The sequence below is a fragment of the Globicephala melas genome, chromosome 18 (assembly GCF_963455315.2).
Source record: "Globicephala melas chromosome 18, mGloMel1.2, whole genome shotgun sequence".
NCBI lineage: Eukaryota > Metazoa > Chordata > Mammalia > Artiodactyla > Delphinidae > Globicephala > Globicephala melas.
In genome coordinates this window covers 17613411-17630215 of record NC_083331.1, presented here as the reverse complement: position 1 = coordinate 17630215, position 16805 = coordinate 17613411, and the positions used below count along the sequence as shown (strand labels likewise).

General features: G+C 37.8%; 1 protein-coding gene across 1 annotated transcript in view; it reads right to left on the bottom strand.

Moving 5' to 3' along the window:
• The window catches only part of KPNA3 (karyopherin subunit alpha 3), a 90765-nt gene that overhangs the window by 34441 nt on the left and 39519 nt on the right, over window positions 1–16805 (bottom strand). The window contains exon 3 of the mRNA XM_060287909.2: window positions 4877–4921. Within this exon, the coding sequence (XP_060143892.1) occupies window positions 4877–4921 (45 nt within the window). The remainder of the gene's footprint in view (window positions 1–4876; window positions 4922–16805) is intronic.

The following is a 16805-nucleotide window of genomic DNA, read 5'->3' as shown; positions in this document are numbered from 1 at the left end:
CACAGAGCAAAATTTTTAAATTTGTTAACATCCGATTTTCCTTTTATGGATTATGATTTTGTGGTGAAGTATAAGAACTCTTTGCCTGGTTCTAGATCCTGATGATTTTCCTCCAATTTTTTGTTCCTAAAAGCCTTATGCTTTACTTTTACATCTAGGATCCATTTTGTGTTTTTGTATAAGGTGTGAGATTTAGGTTGAGGTTCTTTTTCTTTTCTTTTTGCCTATGGATGTCCAATTGTTCTAGTACTGTACCATTTGTTTAAAACGCTATCCTTCGTCCATTAAATTAGTTGGGTGTTTTTGTATGGGCTGATCTCTGGGTTCTATCTCTGTTCCACTGATGTCTATCCTTCTGCCAGTACCACACAGTGTTCATCACTGTAGCTATTCTAGCAGCCTTAATATTGCGTAGAGCAACTGCTCCTATTTTACTCTTTATCAGGATTATTTTAGCTCTTCTAGAGCTTGTGTCTTTCCATGTACTTTTTAGGATAAGCTTGTCTATGTCTACAAAAAAACCCTGGAGAGAGTTTGAAAACAGATAAACTTGAGAACAGGCATCTTTACTAAGTCAATGACCACAGTATACGCCTCTCCATTTACTTAAGTCTTATTTGATTTCTTTCCTCAGCATTTTATAATATTCAGCATACAGATCCTATACATGTTTTCTTAATGTATATCAAGGTATTTTATGTTCTTTGGAGTGCTTATAAATGGCGCTGTGCTTTTAATTTTGGTTTCTGCAAGCTCATTGTTAGCATATATAAGTGATTAACTTTTATGTGTGATCTTGTTTTCTGTGACCTTGCCAAACTCACTTATTAGTTCTAGAAACTTTTTTCTAGATTCTTCAGCATTTTTTTTTAACATCTTTATTGGGGTATAATTGCTTTACAATGGTGTGTTAGTTTCTGCTCTATAACAAAGTGAATCAGTTATACATATACATATGTTCCCGTATCTCTTCCCTCTTGCGTCTCCTTCCCTCCCACCCTCCCTATCCCACCCCTCCAGGCGGTCACAAAGCACCGAGCTTCTTCAGCATTTTTTACATAGATAATCATGTCATCTAGAAATAGGGAGAGTTTTATTTCTTCTGTTCCAAATTACGTCTTTTTATTTCTTTTTCTTGACTTACAGCACTGGCTAGAACTTCCAGCACTACAATAAATAAGAGTGGTGAGAATGGACATCCATGTCTTGTTCCCAGATCTTAGGGGGAAAGCATTTAGTCTTTCACCATTAAGTATGATGTTAGCTATGAGGTTTTTTGTAGATGCTGTTTATCAAGTCCAGGTAATCCCCTTCTATGTCTAATTTGTTGAGTTTTATCAGGAATGGGGTGTCAAGTGCTTTTTCAGCATCAATTGATATGATCATATGACGCTTCCTCTTTAGCTTGTTAATATGGGGAATTTAGGCTTTTTTTGTTTTTAGGCTATTTTTAAAAAGAGATATTTTATTTAAGTCAGACAGCTAAAACAAGTACTGGATCTGATCAGTCCAATGGGCATTTTGGTGGTGTTTTTCTTTATGTAAGAACTCAACCTGCCCCAATCCCAGATCTAATGACAGTAAAGTACTATGGCATATCTGACTGATCAATCACCAAGAGAAGATGATATCAAGTTTAATACAATGTGCCAAAGTTATGAATGCCAGTGACAGGTTTTGGATCAATTTTCAATTTATAAGGCATTATTCACTTAAACATTTACACTGAGAGGCATTATAGCATAACGGTTAAAAGCTCAGCTCTGCCATTTTTCAGCTGTGTGACTTTATGCAAGTTATTTAATTCCTATGTAATTCTGTTTTCAAAATGATATAAAACAGAAATACAGACTTCTGTGTAAGTGTTGATGCATAAGGGCCTAATTAAATAAGAAAGCAAGAGATCAAGGAGACAAAAGAAAAGAGTTCAAACAAAAAGAGTCTGAGGCCAGTAAAGCACTACATATTAATAACTAGATTTCACCCTCAATTTTTATAGATCAGTATCAGTGTTATTCAAAGTATGGTCACTGGCTAAATGTCCTCGAACAAATTATTTGTTGTAGGTTTGCTACAAGATAAGGAACTTGTGTTAGTAATCAACTGTGAAAATAAACACACCATTTAGTTCCATTATTCATTTATTTAGGCAGAAAGACTTTGGTGGTAAAGGAAGCAGTGTCTTGTTTAACATTTTGACACAAGCTCCCTGACTTGTCACAGATCAGTGCTTCTGAGCACTGTTCTATATCTAAAGTGTTTTTCTTAAAGCTTCAATAAATGATTTAAATTTAAGTAAAAATTTAAGATATCATAATTCAATTAAATTCTTGAACATGAGCATGTAATGAGTACCAACTACATGTCCAGAATTTGACTGGGCATTTTGGGATGGGCTAGGAGAGAGACCTGGGAGTACTGGGGTTGAGGGTCGGGGCTGGGTCAGGGAGTGTGGTTACTACCTTCACTTTAGAAGCTTACCATCTAACAGAAGTGTGTAGAGCTCATCTAAGAAACTGGGAACTAGTTCTCTTTCTTGTATTTTCAAGAATCTCAATGTCAGTAATAACAATGCTGTGACTGTCTCCTCAATGGAGCAATAGAGACAGCAAGGCTGAAATCAGAGGCAGACACTCTGACCATAAAGAGTGGAGGAATCTTCTTTTGAAGGGCTCTACACACCTCCAGAGAATTATATCAAAATCAATTAAGCTTTGAAGTATAGGCTTTGTTTCAGGAAAGGGTCACTTTCTGCTGCTTACTTAGGGAATTCTGAAATGTGAAATAAGGAACTGCTTGAGATTTCTTCAGTTAATTTTATTTTGATCCTCCTACAAGGATTTTTCAGGAATTAATCATAGTAATTCAAAAGGAAATAATGTTATCCAGAAGGAAAAAAAAGAGGAGATAAGAAAGCGGTCTCTAAAGAAACCAAGGTGAATATTTAAAAAGATGTATGTACTCTTGGGGCTTCCCTGGTGGCGCAGTGGTTGAGAGTCCGCCTGCTGATGCAGGGGACACGGGTTCGTGCCCCGGTCCGGGAAGATCCCACATGCCGCGGAGCGGCTGGGCCCGTGAGCCGTGGCCGCTGAGTCTGCGCGTCAGCGGGAGAGGCCACAACGGTGAGAGGCCCGCGTACCGCAAAAAAAAAAAGATGTACTCTGATAAGCAAGAAATTTTAATTCTATTAATTAAATACAGAGGGCAGCACAAGTATAAAAGGAACAAATCACCAAATATAAATATAAGTGAATAGCTTAGATTTATAAGCATATCAGAAGGGCGAAAAAGCTTAAAACAGGAGAGGATTCTGAGTAATACTAAGACCAATACAAAAGTTTCAGAATTGTATTCCAAGCATGAAAAGTTAAGGGAAAGTGAAGGTTCACATCTGGGGAGAGCTGGTGTAATGTGAAGAGATAACAACAAATGAATAATTACTTAATTCCAATTTTATTCCTATCAGCTCTATTACAGAGAATGATCTTTACATGATGAATGAAAAACCAGATACAAAAAGATACACACCATTCTATTTATATAAAGTTCAAAATATGCAAAATATGTAAAATAATCTATAATGTTAGAAATCAGGATAATGGTTGCCTTTGGGGGAAAGCAGAAACTGTGAAGGGGCCTTGGGATACAGGTAGTGTTTCTTTCTTGATCTAGGAGCTGGTTACACAAATGTGTTCACTTTGTGAAAATTCATCAAGCTGTACACTTAAGTTGTGTTGACTTTTCTGTAGGTGTGTTATATGTTAATAAAAAGTTAAAAAGAAAAGAAAAAGAAGCTAAGTCCAAAGTGTTACGACTGGCAAGGAGCTCACCTTACTTTATTAAGCTAAGGTTTAGTTCACTTCTCTGGTCCAAATGACCCAAGGAGCTGAAAAAACTTGCACTGATGTTAATCTGTAAGTATCCATGAAGTTAAGGAGTTGAAAGAACATGGGATTAGCAAGTATTTTTCGAATTTAATAAAAAATGGAGCAGAGGGGGTACAGGAGAATGGATCTCAGGAACTATATACTATACCAAGGAGCATAACATCGATGCTGAGTAAAAATTAATAACACAAAGTGGGTATGATAATACTTATTGAGTAAATAAATGCACAGGTCCATTTGATTCTAGTGACTCACTGAGAGAGTGTGTACTCTCAGAATCAAGACCTTCTTTCTCTCTAAAACTGAAAATTTTCAAGATGATAATTTAATATATGAGTTTTAGGAGTGAATTAGATCAAGAAAATCTAATCTAAGACAAACACAAAGATTTAGAAATAAGTTTCAAATCTATTTTTTTAAATGTACCTGTATATAGACAGAATTTATTATGTGTACTTTGTTAACTGGTAATTAAAATTTGCTTAAAATAAAATCTGATTGCATGAAAATACAATCTAATGAAGGTAATTCAAAAATAATGGAAGAAAAGAAATTTTAACAGTAGTTGCATTCAATTGGTAAGATATAAGATTATTCTACTTTATTTTTCTAAAGTGTCTTTAACAAGCACATTTAACTTTTTTTTTTTTTTTCCACATTTAACTTTTACATGAGGAAGGTGGAGGAATTCTGTCTAGCACATAGCCCACATAGAAAGAGGTTATTAAGAAAAAACAATGGTAACTTCATCAGATGTTGTGAGAATTTCAATGACAGTGGTAAAGTACTTCACACAGTGCCTGGTAACTCAATAAATGGAAGTTTCTATAAATGTATACCATTATAAATTATTTCATGATATATTTTTATGCTGTGTAGTTTTAGGGATGCCTACTAATTTGCCATAGTATTTTCATTATTCAAGTTATAAAAAATTTTAGCATCAGAAAAAGTCTAATTATTTTTTATTAAACACAAATCACTCTTACCTTTCGCAGTTCAACTGTCACTTCATTTCTGTGTCTTCGCATTGTCTAAAAAGAAAAACAAAAATTTCATAAGTATCTAAATATTGATACTGCTAGTACATAAATTAAGGTCTCTGGCATTTAAGATTTAAATTTGTTTAAGATTCTATTTTTAAGGATTAATCAGTTTAGACTTTAAATGATGAACTACAGGAGGTTAAAAAGCCAAAACTCCTGTCTATTTTACTGGATGTCTGTTGGTTAGTTTTGTGGGGAGTGGGAGGTAGAGCTTGGCTGCCTAGGATCCATCCCCGTTTCCTAACTGCACCCAGGTTTCTATGGGGAATTATATATTCTCCATTGTGTACAGTCTTGATGGAACCATCTATTAAAGCATCTCACTTTCTCCTAGCAAAAACAGGGCATGAGCTTAAACTCAGCCAGCAGAACTCTCCCCTATAACTCTAAACCTAGAGCAAAATGGAAAGAAAAAGAAAAGCACATTAATTTCCAAAGGAAGCATTTGGACAAGGTAGTGAACCACGCCTATATCCTGAATTTGCTGTGTTCCTAGTTACCTGGTTTCCGTAACTCATTCTTTGAACCACCTCATATTCTTTTATTTTACTTTTCTACTTTTTTCATCTTTTTATTATGGAAATAGAAAAGTTGAAGAGTAGTGGGCACAGAGAACACCCAGAGAGTAATTCAAACAATGGGACCCCAAGTGGTGAGTGCACAGGGGCAGGGCCCCAGGACAGAGCCAGAGGAGGTGGAAGAGGCAGCCGGGCTGGGGGTGGAGCACAGGAGACCCGAAGAAGGCGTGTCCCAGAGGCCAGGTGCCGACGGGCGGACGAGCCACAAGGAAGCCTCCAGAAACCCTGACAAGTGCTTGGGTGGAACCCTGGTGGGAAGGCCGCCATAGTTTCTAAAAAGCACCCAGCAAAGGTAACAGAGACGCTGAGTACTGGCAATCCTTGATTTCAAGGAGTCTTGCTCCAGGCCAGCAGTTTGGGAACCTCAGAGTCCACACTGGTGAGGAAGCAGGGTCCTCGGGGGCACAGCAGTCCAGGACACCTTTTGAGCACTTCTCAAGCATCATGGCAGGCCCTTCTCACAGCAGCCCTGCTGGGTCGTCCTCATCGTCCCTGGTCCTCAGGTAAGAAAGCCTGTAGGGGTCCCCCGACTTTAAGGAGCGGCTCCTGGCCTCTCCTGGGGATGGAGCCCCAGGGCCCTGTGGGCAGGCACCACCTTGCTCCATCTGCAGGTGCACCGTCTCTAGAGGCTTCTTCTTTCTCTGAGTCGGCAGGGTCTGCCCAGAATCCCCACCTCATATTCTTCTAATAAATTATGGTTTTGCTCTTAAGTCAGCCAGAGCTGATTTTTGATGCTTGCAACTAATGTATTCTATTGCAAACGATTCATGTTTAAAAAAAGTAAATGCCTCATTGTCATGGCCTTAAAATCACATAAAAATGAAAATAAATTTGGGATAGATATTTTGTATCAAAAGATAAAGAAGTATCCTTCTACAATTTACTAAGAGGCTCTATCAGGAATGTCTTAACAGGAATTAGTGAAATGACTAGATATCCCTTCTCCCCTTGACATAGTGATTTAATGCATTACTTTATTACACATACAAATATGATAAATGGTTACATTTTCAGAATAAAGGCTACATGTTATGGTATATTATTATTTTAATATACTGCTAGATTCAGTATGTTATTATTTTATTTAATGATTCTTTTGTTATGGTACCTCTGTCAAGTTTTCTTAAACTGCAGTGATAAATTAATCTCTTTGCAGGGAAAAAATATCCCATGGAACCCAAATTACAAACTTTGTTAAATATATTGAAATATTAACCTAGATATAAACTCGTGCTTAAATATAGATATATATTAAATATAAACAAAACTACCAAACAAAATTCAAATTAGTAACATTTATTTAATGTGATGGAATGATGCACTGATAAAACTATTATCACTAATAGGGTTCAAAAGTACAAAGAAAGAGCCCTGAATCTAATTCTATATTTAATATGTTTCTGCATTTAGGCTTCAACACTATCAATACAGAGAATGCTTTATGTATAAATCAATCATACAAACTGTAATAAATATTGAGCAATCAAATACCAATATTAATGAAGTGTTATTTGATCACTCTGTAAAGAAAGCTGTCTTTATTCACTTGAAGATTAGAATTGCACCAATTGTCAAAATTTGCCTGTATAAACATCTAATCCAATTGTTACTAGAGCTGAGAAGAAAAAGTATTTTCATTGCAATAACTATTACATTTAATTGTTTACAAATTGTTATAAGATAGTACACAACAAAAAGACCCAGGCAGCCTATCTCCTCCAAAATATGATCAAGTTACTGCTACACTGTAATTTCCATTAAAGTGCTACTTCAGCTTGGATAGAAGTGATGAGTTAACTTCTGAAGTACTCTAAATTAGGAATCCACACTTCACAGGGGGTTAGTTAGCATGTGAAGTGCCCAAATCAGAGGTTAGCTCCCAATTAGTAAGTGTTTTGAATATCAACATCTGAATTTAGACATGTGTTTGTTAATCAGCATAAAAGATGTTGGAAATAATTTTATATTGCTGAACTGGAATTCTTCAAGATATACGGATTAACGAGAAACACTGTACAAGTGTCTTGATTCTTACCTGTTTGCGGTTTAAGAATCTGACAAGCCCTGCAATCTGTCTTCAGAGAAGTTTCTGAGTCTAAGTTTCCTTTTGATCCTGTGTCCCACCCCATCTTCGAGGATTCTGTCTGCTAATCCTAGTCAGATCTTTCTGGTATCTGCTGAGGGTTGAAGTTTTATTACAAGGTAGTAGAGTCTAAAAGAGCTAAACCCATAAAACAAGCTATATGACTTTTTGTGACTGCTTGCTAATACATGTTTGTATGGGTAGCAAATTCTGTCTAAGGCTTGTTTTATTATTTTATTATATATAACTCACTGGGAATTCCCTGGCGGTCCAGTGGTTAGGACTCAGCACTTTCACTACCAAGGGCTGGATTCAATCCCTAGTTGGGGAATTGAGATCCCACAAGCCGCACAGAGCGGCCAAAAAGAAAGAAAAAAAAGAAAAAAGAAGAAAAATAACGTAACTCACTGATAGTAAAATTTCTAAGGAAAACCACCTATTGCCCTCACCTATCTATATAAAGGCCTCCTATTCATCTAAAAGAACCTATGAGTGTAAATGGCCAAATGGCTTAGGTCAGTTAACAACAGGTACTGACTACTATCTATGATACAAGTACCTTTGAGTTAGTCATCACTCATTCTCCTCTCTGTTTAAGTTACAGAAAAAGGCTTCTTCTTAGGGCCTCTCCTCCCTTACATTCTTCCCAAGTGAGCTCATCTACTCTTAAGTCTTCGATTACTGTTTGAAGACCACTCCCAAATATCTATCTTTATTCAGCTCTCTTGCCTGGGCTTCAAATCTGTAAGTATAATATTCACTCATTTGATAAAAATTTACTAAATTCAACCAAAATGCTCCAGGGCAATATGCCTGCAACTAGGAGGCAAGTATAGCAATTATAGTCTAGTACAGTGGTGAGCAAACTGCAGCCTATGGGCCAATTCTGGCAAGCTGTCTATTTTTGCAGGACCCCACAGGAATAGTTCGTATATTTTTAAGTGGTTACATTATAAATGATATTGTGTCTACATTAACTTAATTTTTGTCTCTTGGCCCACAAAGCCTACAATATTTACTATCTCTCCTTTTAAGAAAAAGTTTGCCAGCAGCTGTTCTAGGGGAAAAGATGGTAGTAATAAGCAGTAACACGAGTCTGTTAAATGTTCAGATAGGAAAGTAAATAATAAAGTTCTATACCAGAAGGAGACATGATCAGAGGGTCAGGAAAAGGCTTGCTGAAGAATTAAAATATGTGTGCATGTGTATATGTTTAGGATTAGAGGACAGATAATTTTAAGGCCTCAAACTCAGCTGCTTAAATATCACACCTGCTCCCCCATCTTCCCCTCCCAAAAAACACCCCCTACAATTCCATGAATATTCCCAATATTAGGAAACAGTGCAATCATCCAAACCGTTGCATGAACCCCCATCCTGGGAGATCATCCATGTCTACTCACTCTCTCATTCTCTGACATCCAATGGAGTCACCAAAATAGGATTCAAACCTTCTAGCTTTATTGCCACTATCCTAGACTAAGCCACCATCATGTCACATGTCACCCGGATCACTACTAGTCTCCTAGTCTCCTTCTACGCACTGAATCAGTTTTCCACAATGCAGCCAGATCATTCTTTTTTTTAATGCAAACCTGTGTTGCCATTCTCTTGAATAAAACCTCTCGATGGGACTTCCCTGGCAGTCTAGTGGTTAAGACTCTGTGCTTCCAATGCAGGGAGTGCAGGTTCAATCCCTGGTAGGGGAAATAAGATCCCACATGCCACACGGCCGAAAAAAAAGTTACCAAGACAGCCAAACCAAAACCCCATGGATAAAATCTACAAGATTGGGTGACAAGGTAACCCCACGAATTCTCAAATACAAGAAGGATCTGGTTAAATCACCAACTATAGGACTCACATGGGCTCAGCATATCTGCAGAAGGAAACACAAGAGCAGAAGTTACTGGGTAACTGAAGGACTTGAGGGGAGGAGAACCCCAAATCATGAATCGTTAGAGTTTAGAAAGGCAATTTGAGAATAGCTGCAAATGGAAGGGATCTTCTGCACATGCTAACGTTGTAAAATATGACGAGAGTAGACTCAAAAACAAGGGGCTGAAGTCCCCCTACCTGGAAAAAGCCCTATAACTGAAAATAAATTTCCGGGAAAAGAATTCCGAGTGATCTGGGCTTCCCTGGTGGTGCAGGGGTAAAGAATCTGCCTGCCAATGCAGGGCACATGGGTTCGAGCCCTGGTCCTGGAAGATCCCACATGCCGCGGAGCAAGTAAGCCCGTGCACCACAACTACTGAGCCTGCGCTGTAGCACCCACGAGCCACAACTACTGAAGCCTGCGCACCTAGAGCCCGTGCTCCGCAACAAGAGAAGCCGCCGCAAAGAAAAGCCCGCTCACCGCAACAAAGAGTAGCCCCCGCTCTCAGCAACTAGAGAAAACCCGCGTGCAGCAGCGAAGACCCAATGCAGCCAAAAATTAAATAAATGAATAAATAAATTTATAAACAAACAAACAAAGAATTCCAAGTGATCAAGACATGCTCAATTGGGGCAAAGTAAAGAGAGGATCCAGATCAAAGTGGGTTAGTGAAACAAGAGCCAGATCTCAGAAAATAGGAAGATATATAAATATATATATATATATATATTTTATTTAATCACTTAAAAAAAACAGAAGGGGGTCTAGAGTGGTAAAGCTAGAAAAGCTATTCTGACCCCCCACTCACTCCAAAGAGTTCAGGAAAACCTATTATAAAGTATACAATATAAAAGGGTTGGGGTCAAATTCTATGCCATAAGACACAAGGAGCAGAATGATGCAATAAAAGACTACCAAAAAGCTGTACCAACAAAACATGTAAAAATTATATCCTAGAGAATGATAGAAGATGTGAAAGAACATTATAATCAGAATTAGAAACACTCAGTAATGAGGTACTAGAAATCAGGAAAGAATCTGAAATAAAAGAAAAAAATATTTCAGAAAGGAAACCTAACCAAGAACAATAACACAACAGGTAATGCTTAAGAGATATAGAATGTGCAAAGAACTAAAATTTTAATAAAAAAGAAATGAAGGTGAAAATTATTAGAATTAAAGTGACAATAAAGATAATAATTAAAGGGAAAAATATCCTGAAACTAAAAGACTTGAAATAAAATGCTGAAAAAGCACACAATGTACCTGGGAAATCAACCCAGAAAAACCAATACCATAATATATTAGAAAGACTAATGGATTTCAAAAAAAAGAAAAAGAAAAAAAGAAAGAAAAGAGAAGAGAAAAGACAAGACAGATGCCTCTGGATTTCAGATATGTATACACACACACATATGGCAGATCTGATAAGTGAGTCCAACAAGGTCACAGGATACAAGATAAAAATATAAAAATCTATTTGTATGTCTATATACTAGCAATGAACACATGGGCATCAAAATTAAAAATACAGAGAATATTCTAATTTCATTCTTTTATATGTAGCTGTCCAGTTTTCCCAGCACCACTTTTTTTTTAAAATATTTATTTATTTATTTTGGCTGTGCTGAGTCTTAGCTGCAGCACACAGCATCTTCGTTGTGGCGTGCAGAATCTTTAGTTGTGGCATGCGGACTTCTTAGTTGCGGCATGCAGACTCTTAGTTGCGGCATGCATGAGGGATCTAGTTCCTGACCAGGGATCAAAACCGGGCCCTCTGCATTGGGAGAGCGGAGACTTACCCACAGGACCACCAGGGAAGTCCTAGCATCACTTATTGAAGAGACTGTCTTTACTCCATTGTATATTTTTGCCTCCTTTGTCATAGATTAATTGACCATAGGTGTGTGGGTTCATTTCTGGGCTTTCTATCCTGTTCATTGATCTATATTTCTATTTTTGTGCCAGTACCATACCATTTTGATTACTTTAGCTTTGTAGTATAGTCTGAAGGCAGAGAGTCTGATTCCTCCAGCAATATACTAGCAATGAACACATGGGCATCAAAATTAAAAATACAAACAATATCATTAATAATCTCTCAAAAAAATAAATACTTAGGTACGAACCTAACAATACATGTACAAGATATAGATGTTGAAAATGATACAACACTGATGAAGGAATTCAAGAATCTAAAAAAAAATAGAGAGACACACTGTGTTCATGGACTGGTAGACTCAATTTGATGTCAATTCTCCTCACAATGATATATAGACTTAGCATAACTGCTTTCAAATCCCAGTAATACTGAAGTTTATACAGAAAGCCAAAGTAATTAGAATAGCTAAAATAATTTTGAGGAAAAAAAAAGTGGGAGGAATCAGTCTATCTAACTTCAAGATTTATTATATAGCTATAGTAATAAACACTTGTGTGATATTGGTGAAGACATACATACACTGATCAATGGAATAGAATAGAGAACACAAAACAGACCTACATAAGTATGCTCAGCTGACTTTTGACAAAGGTATGAAAGCAATTCAATGGAGGAAAGTTAGACTCTTCAACAAATGATGCTGTTCAGGTAGATACTGATAGACAAATATATGAACCTCAACTTAAGACTCATACCTTACACAGAAAATAAAACAAAATGAATCATGCTTAAAAGTAAAACTATAAACTAATTTTTTAGAAGAAAATTAAGAAAGAAACTTTAGGATCTAGAACTAGGCAAAGAGTTCTCAGACTTGACCCTAAAAGCATGATCCACAAAAGGAATAACTGGTAAACTGGACCTCATCAAAATGTTAACATTTTGCTCTGAGAAAGCTTCCATGTGGCGAGGATGAAAACACAAGCTAGAGACAGAAAAAAAAATCTGCAAACCACATATATATGATAAAGGACTGGTATCTGGAATATACAGAGAACTCTTACTCAAAATTAGAATACACAATCAATTAAATTAGAAAACAGGCCAAAGAAATGAAGAGACATTTCATCAGAGGATATACAGATGGCAAATAAGTATATGAAAAGATGTTCAATGTTATTAGCCATTAGGGAAATGCAAATTAAAACCAAAATGAGTTATTACTACACACCTATCAAAACAGCTAAATTAAATAACTGAGACAACACAAATGCTGGGAAAGATGTGGAGAAACTCCTACATTGCTGGTGGGAATGTAAAACGATACCTGGAAAATCATTTTTTTTTTTTGCGGTACGCGGGTCTCTCACACCTGTGGCCTCTCCCGTTGCGGAGCACAGGCTCCAGACGCGCAGGCTCAGCGGCCATGGCTCACGGGCCCAGCTGCTCCGCGGCATGTGGGATCCTCCCAGACTGGGGCACAAACCCATGTCCCCTGCATCGGCAGGCGGACTCCCAACCACTGCACCACCAGGGAAGCCCCCGGAAAATCATTTCTTAAAAAACTAAACATGCAAAAAAAAGAAAAAAAAAAAACTAAACATGCAAATACATTGGACTTAGCAACTACTGAACATTTATTCCAGAGAAATGAAAACTTAGGTTCACAAGAAACCTGTACACAAGTGTTTATAGAAGCTTTATTCATAATAACCCAAACCTGGAACCCAGACATTCTTCGCAGTTTAAAGAAACTGTGGTACATCCATACCACGGAATGCTATCCAACAATAAAAAGGAATAAACTATTGATACAAGCGACAGCTTGGATGAATCTCCAGGGAATTATGCTAAGAGAAAACAAACCAATGCCAAAAGGTTATATACCATATGATTACATTTATATAACATTCTTCGAGTAACAAAATTATAGAAATGAAGAAGAGATTAGTGGTTGCCAGGGGCTGAGGAGGGGGCAGGATGGGAGGAAGTGAGCATGGCTACAAAATGGCAACATGAGAGATCCCTGTGGTGATGGAAATGTTTTATATCTTGACTGTGTAAATATCAATATTTTACTATAAAGCTGCAAGACGTTACCATTGGGGGAACTGAGTAAAGGGTCTCTCTGTATTGTGTTCTACAATTGCAGGTGATTCTACAATTATCTCAAAATAAAGGTCAATTTTTAGAAACTTTTAAAGGGAACTCCCTGGTGGTCCAGTGGTTTAGGACTCAGTGCTTTCACTGCCGAGGGCACGGTTCAATCCCTGGTCCCACAAGCTGCACAGCACAGCCACAAAAATAAATAAATAAACAAGCAAACCTTTTTTTTAAAAAAAACCTTTCTAAAAAAAGGGTATATTTTACATCAGATGCTGAGGAGGGGAAGAAGAGGTCACTACCAATTTCCAAAATGCACAAAATAGGGAAGCAGTAGATAATAACTAAAAGAGAAGGAACTAAATAAAGCTAACTAACCACCATAACAAAAATATAAACCTTCTAAAATATCAAAAAACATACTGAAAGGGCTTCCCTGGTGGCGGAGAGGTTTAGAATCCGCCTGCCAATGCAGGGGACACGGGTTCAAGCCCTAGCCTGGGAAGATCCCACATGTGGTAGAGCAACTAAGCCCATGTGCCACAACTACTGAGCCTGTGCTCTAGAGCCCACGAGCCACAACTACTGAGCCCACGTGCCACAAGTACTGAAGCCCACGCGCCTAGAGCCCACGCGCCTAGAGCGCATGCTCCACAACAAGAGAAGCCACCGCAATGAGAAGGCCATGTGCCACAACGAAGAGTAGCCTCCGCTTGCCACAACTAGAGAAAGCCCGCGTGGGGCAACAAAGACCCAATGCAGCCAAAAATAAATTAAGGGAAAAAAAAAAAGACTCAAAGCCTTCTCTAAAAAAAAAAAAAAAAAAAAACTGAAAGAAATACATAAAATAGATTGCATAGAACTATTTTACACATAAATATATGGGAATAGGGAGGAAATAAGGTAGAGAGCTCAAGGAAACTAGGCTACATTTGACTTTAGAACTGTACGAAAATGAATTATATATGTGTATGACAAAATTAAACTTCAAGAAAAAGCAATCCATAAAAATTTTTAAAAATTTATGAACCTAAATGTGCATCCAGTTGGTAGCATAGTCATACTATCCTATGTAACTTTTCAACACAGTAATCTGTATATCCCCAGTCAACCCTAAAGACAAGAGAAGCCTGCATTTGTATAATTGACACTTTATTAAAATTTTGCCCTTTTCAAAACACAGGCCCTGGGTTTCCCTGGTGGCGCAGTGGTTGAGAGTCCGCCTGCCGATGCAGGGGAAGTGGGTTCGTGCCCCGGTCCAGGAAGATCCCACATGCCACGGAGCGGCTGGGCCCGTGAGCCATGGCCGCTGAGCCTGCGCGTCCGGAGCCTGTGCTCCACAACGGGAGAGGCCACAACAGTGAGAGGCCCGCGTACCGCAAAAAAAAACACAACAAAAAACACAGGCCCTATAGAACATATTGTTTACATATAATTTCATGTGGTTTTAGAGCCATCAGAAAGCCTCTATCAACTCCAGGTTAAGACTCTCTATAACAAAAATAAATAATTTCACAAAAGGACAGGAAGGAACTTTTTGGGGTGATGGAAGTATTCTACAACTGGATTTTGGTGATGGTTGCACAACTGAAAAATTTACTAAAATTCAAACTTTATACTAACAATGAGCAAATTATACTATATATAAACTATACCTAAATAACCTTGTTTTTAAAATTCTCTACAATACAGATATTTATATACTTGTTCCTTGGGCTACCCAGTCTGTTTTTCTAAATACACTAATTGAAGCAAATGTAAAAATTTTACTTGCGGAGAAGGAGGTAGAAGGCTATATAAGGATATAAAATTGGCCTGTCAAGTGGTGATACTGTTAGAAAACAATAGCTCTGGGACAATAAAAACTAAATTTGCCACCAACTGGTTCATTCATGTTTCAAGGTATTTATGCCAAAGCTGACTTCTGAAAAGCAATGGAAGCCCCAGGGCAGTGAAATGATAGTCTTCAATGTGCTGAAGGAACATTAACTTTAAACTCAGAATTCTTATAAAGAAGGAGTTGTAGAATTTAAATACCACCACTTTACAACAGTTAACAAATTAATGGATCTAGGCAATGTTCATCAATGGTTGCTAATACCACAAAAAGAAAGAACCCAACATTATGTACCACCTAATAAAAATTATATGTTACCCATGAAAGTGAAAAGCCAACCCATGGAATGAGAAAAGATTTGCAAATCATATATCTGATAAGGGACTTGTATCTAGACGACATAAATGGACCCTTACCATTCAATAATAAGACAATACAATTTTTTTTTTTTTTTTTTTTTTTTTGCGCGGTATGCGGGCCTCTCACTGCTGTGGCCTCTCCCGTTGCGGAGCACAGGCTCCGGATGCGCAGGCTCAGCGGCCATGGCTCACGGGCCCAGCCGCTCCGCGGCATGTGGGATCCTCCCGGACCGGGGCACGAACCCGTGTCCCCTGCATCGGCAGGCGGACTCTCAACCACTGCGCCACCAGGGAAGCCCAAGACAATACAATTTTAAAATGAACAAAGGATCTGAATAGACAGTTCTCCAAAGAAGATAAACAAATGGTCAATAAGCACATGAAAAGATGTTCAACATAATTAGCAATCAGAGAAACAGAAATCAAAATCACGAGACACACATTAAAATGGATAAAATAAAGAAGACAGCTAAGTACTGGTGAGAATGTGGAGAAACTGGAAACTCTCATACACTGCTGGTGGGATTGCAAAATGGTGTAGCCACTGAAAAACAGTCTGGGTGTTCCTCAAAAGGTTAAAAACATTGAGTCATGACATGATTTAGCAACTCTACTCCTAGTATATACCCAAGAGACATGAAAACATGCCTGTACAAAAACTTGTACATGAATGCTCATAGCAACTCTATCCACAATAGCCAAAAAGTGGAAATAAATGTCCATCAACTAATGAATACATACATATAATGTGGTATATCCATACAATGGAAACTCATTCGGCAATACAAAGGAATGAAGTACTAACGTATACTAATAACATGCAAGAACCTTGAAAACATTATGCTAAATGAAAGAAGTCAGTCACAAAAGGCTACATATTATATGATTCCATTTATATAAATGTCCTGAATAGACACATCTATAGAGATAGAAAGTAGATTAAGGAATTCCCTGGTGGTCCAGTGGTTAGGGCTCCACGCTTCCACTGCAGGGGGCACAGGTATTGATCCCTGATTCCACATGCCTAGCTGCACGGAAAGGAAGGGAGTGAGGAAGGAAGGGAGGAAGATTAGTTGGGGGGGGAGGAGGGAATGGGGAATGAATCCTAAAGGACGCAACATTCCTTTTTGTGGTAATGAAAATATACTAAA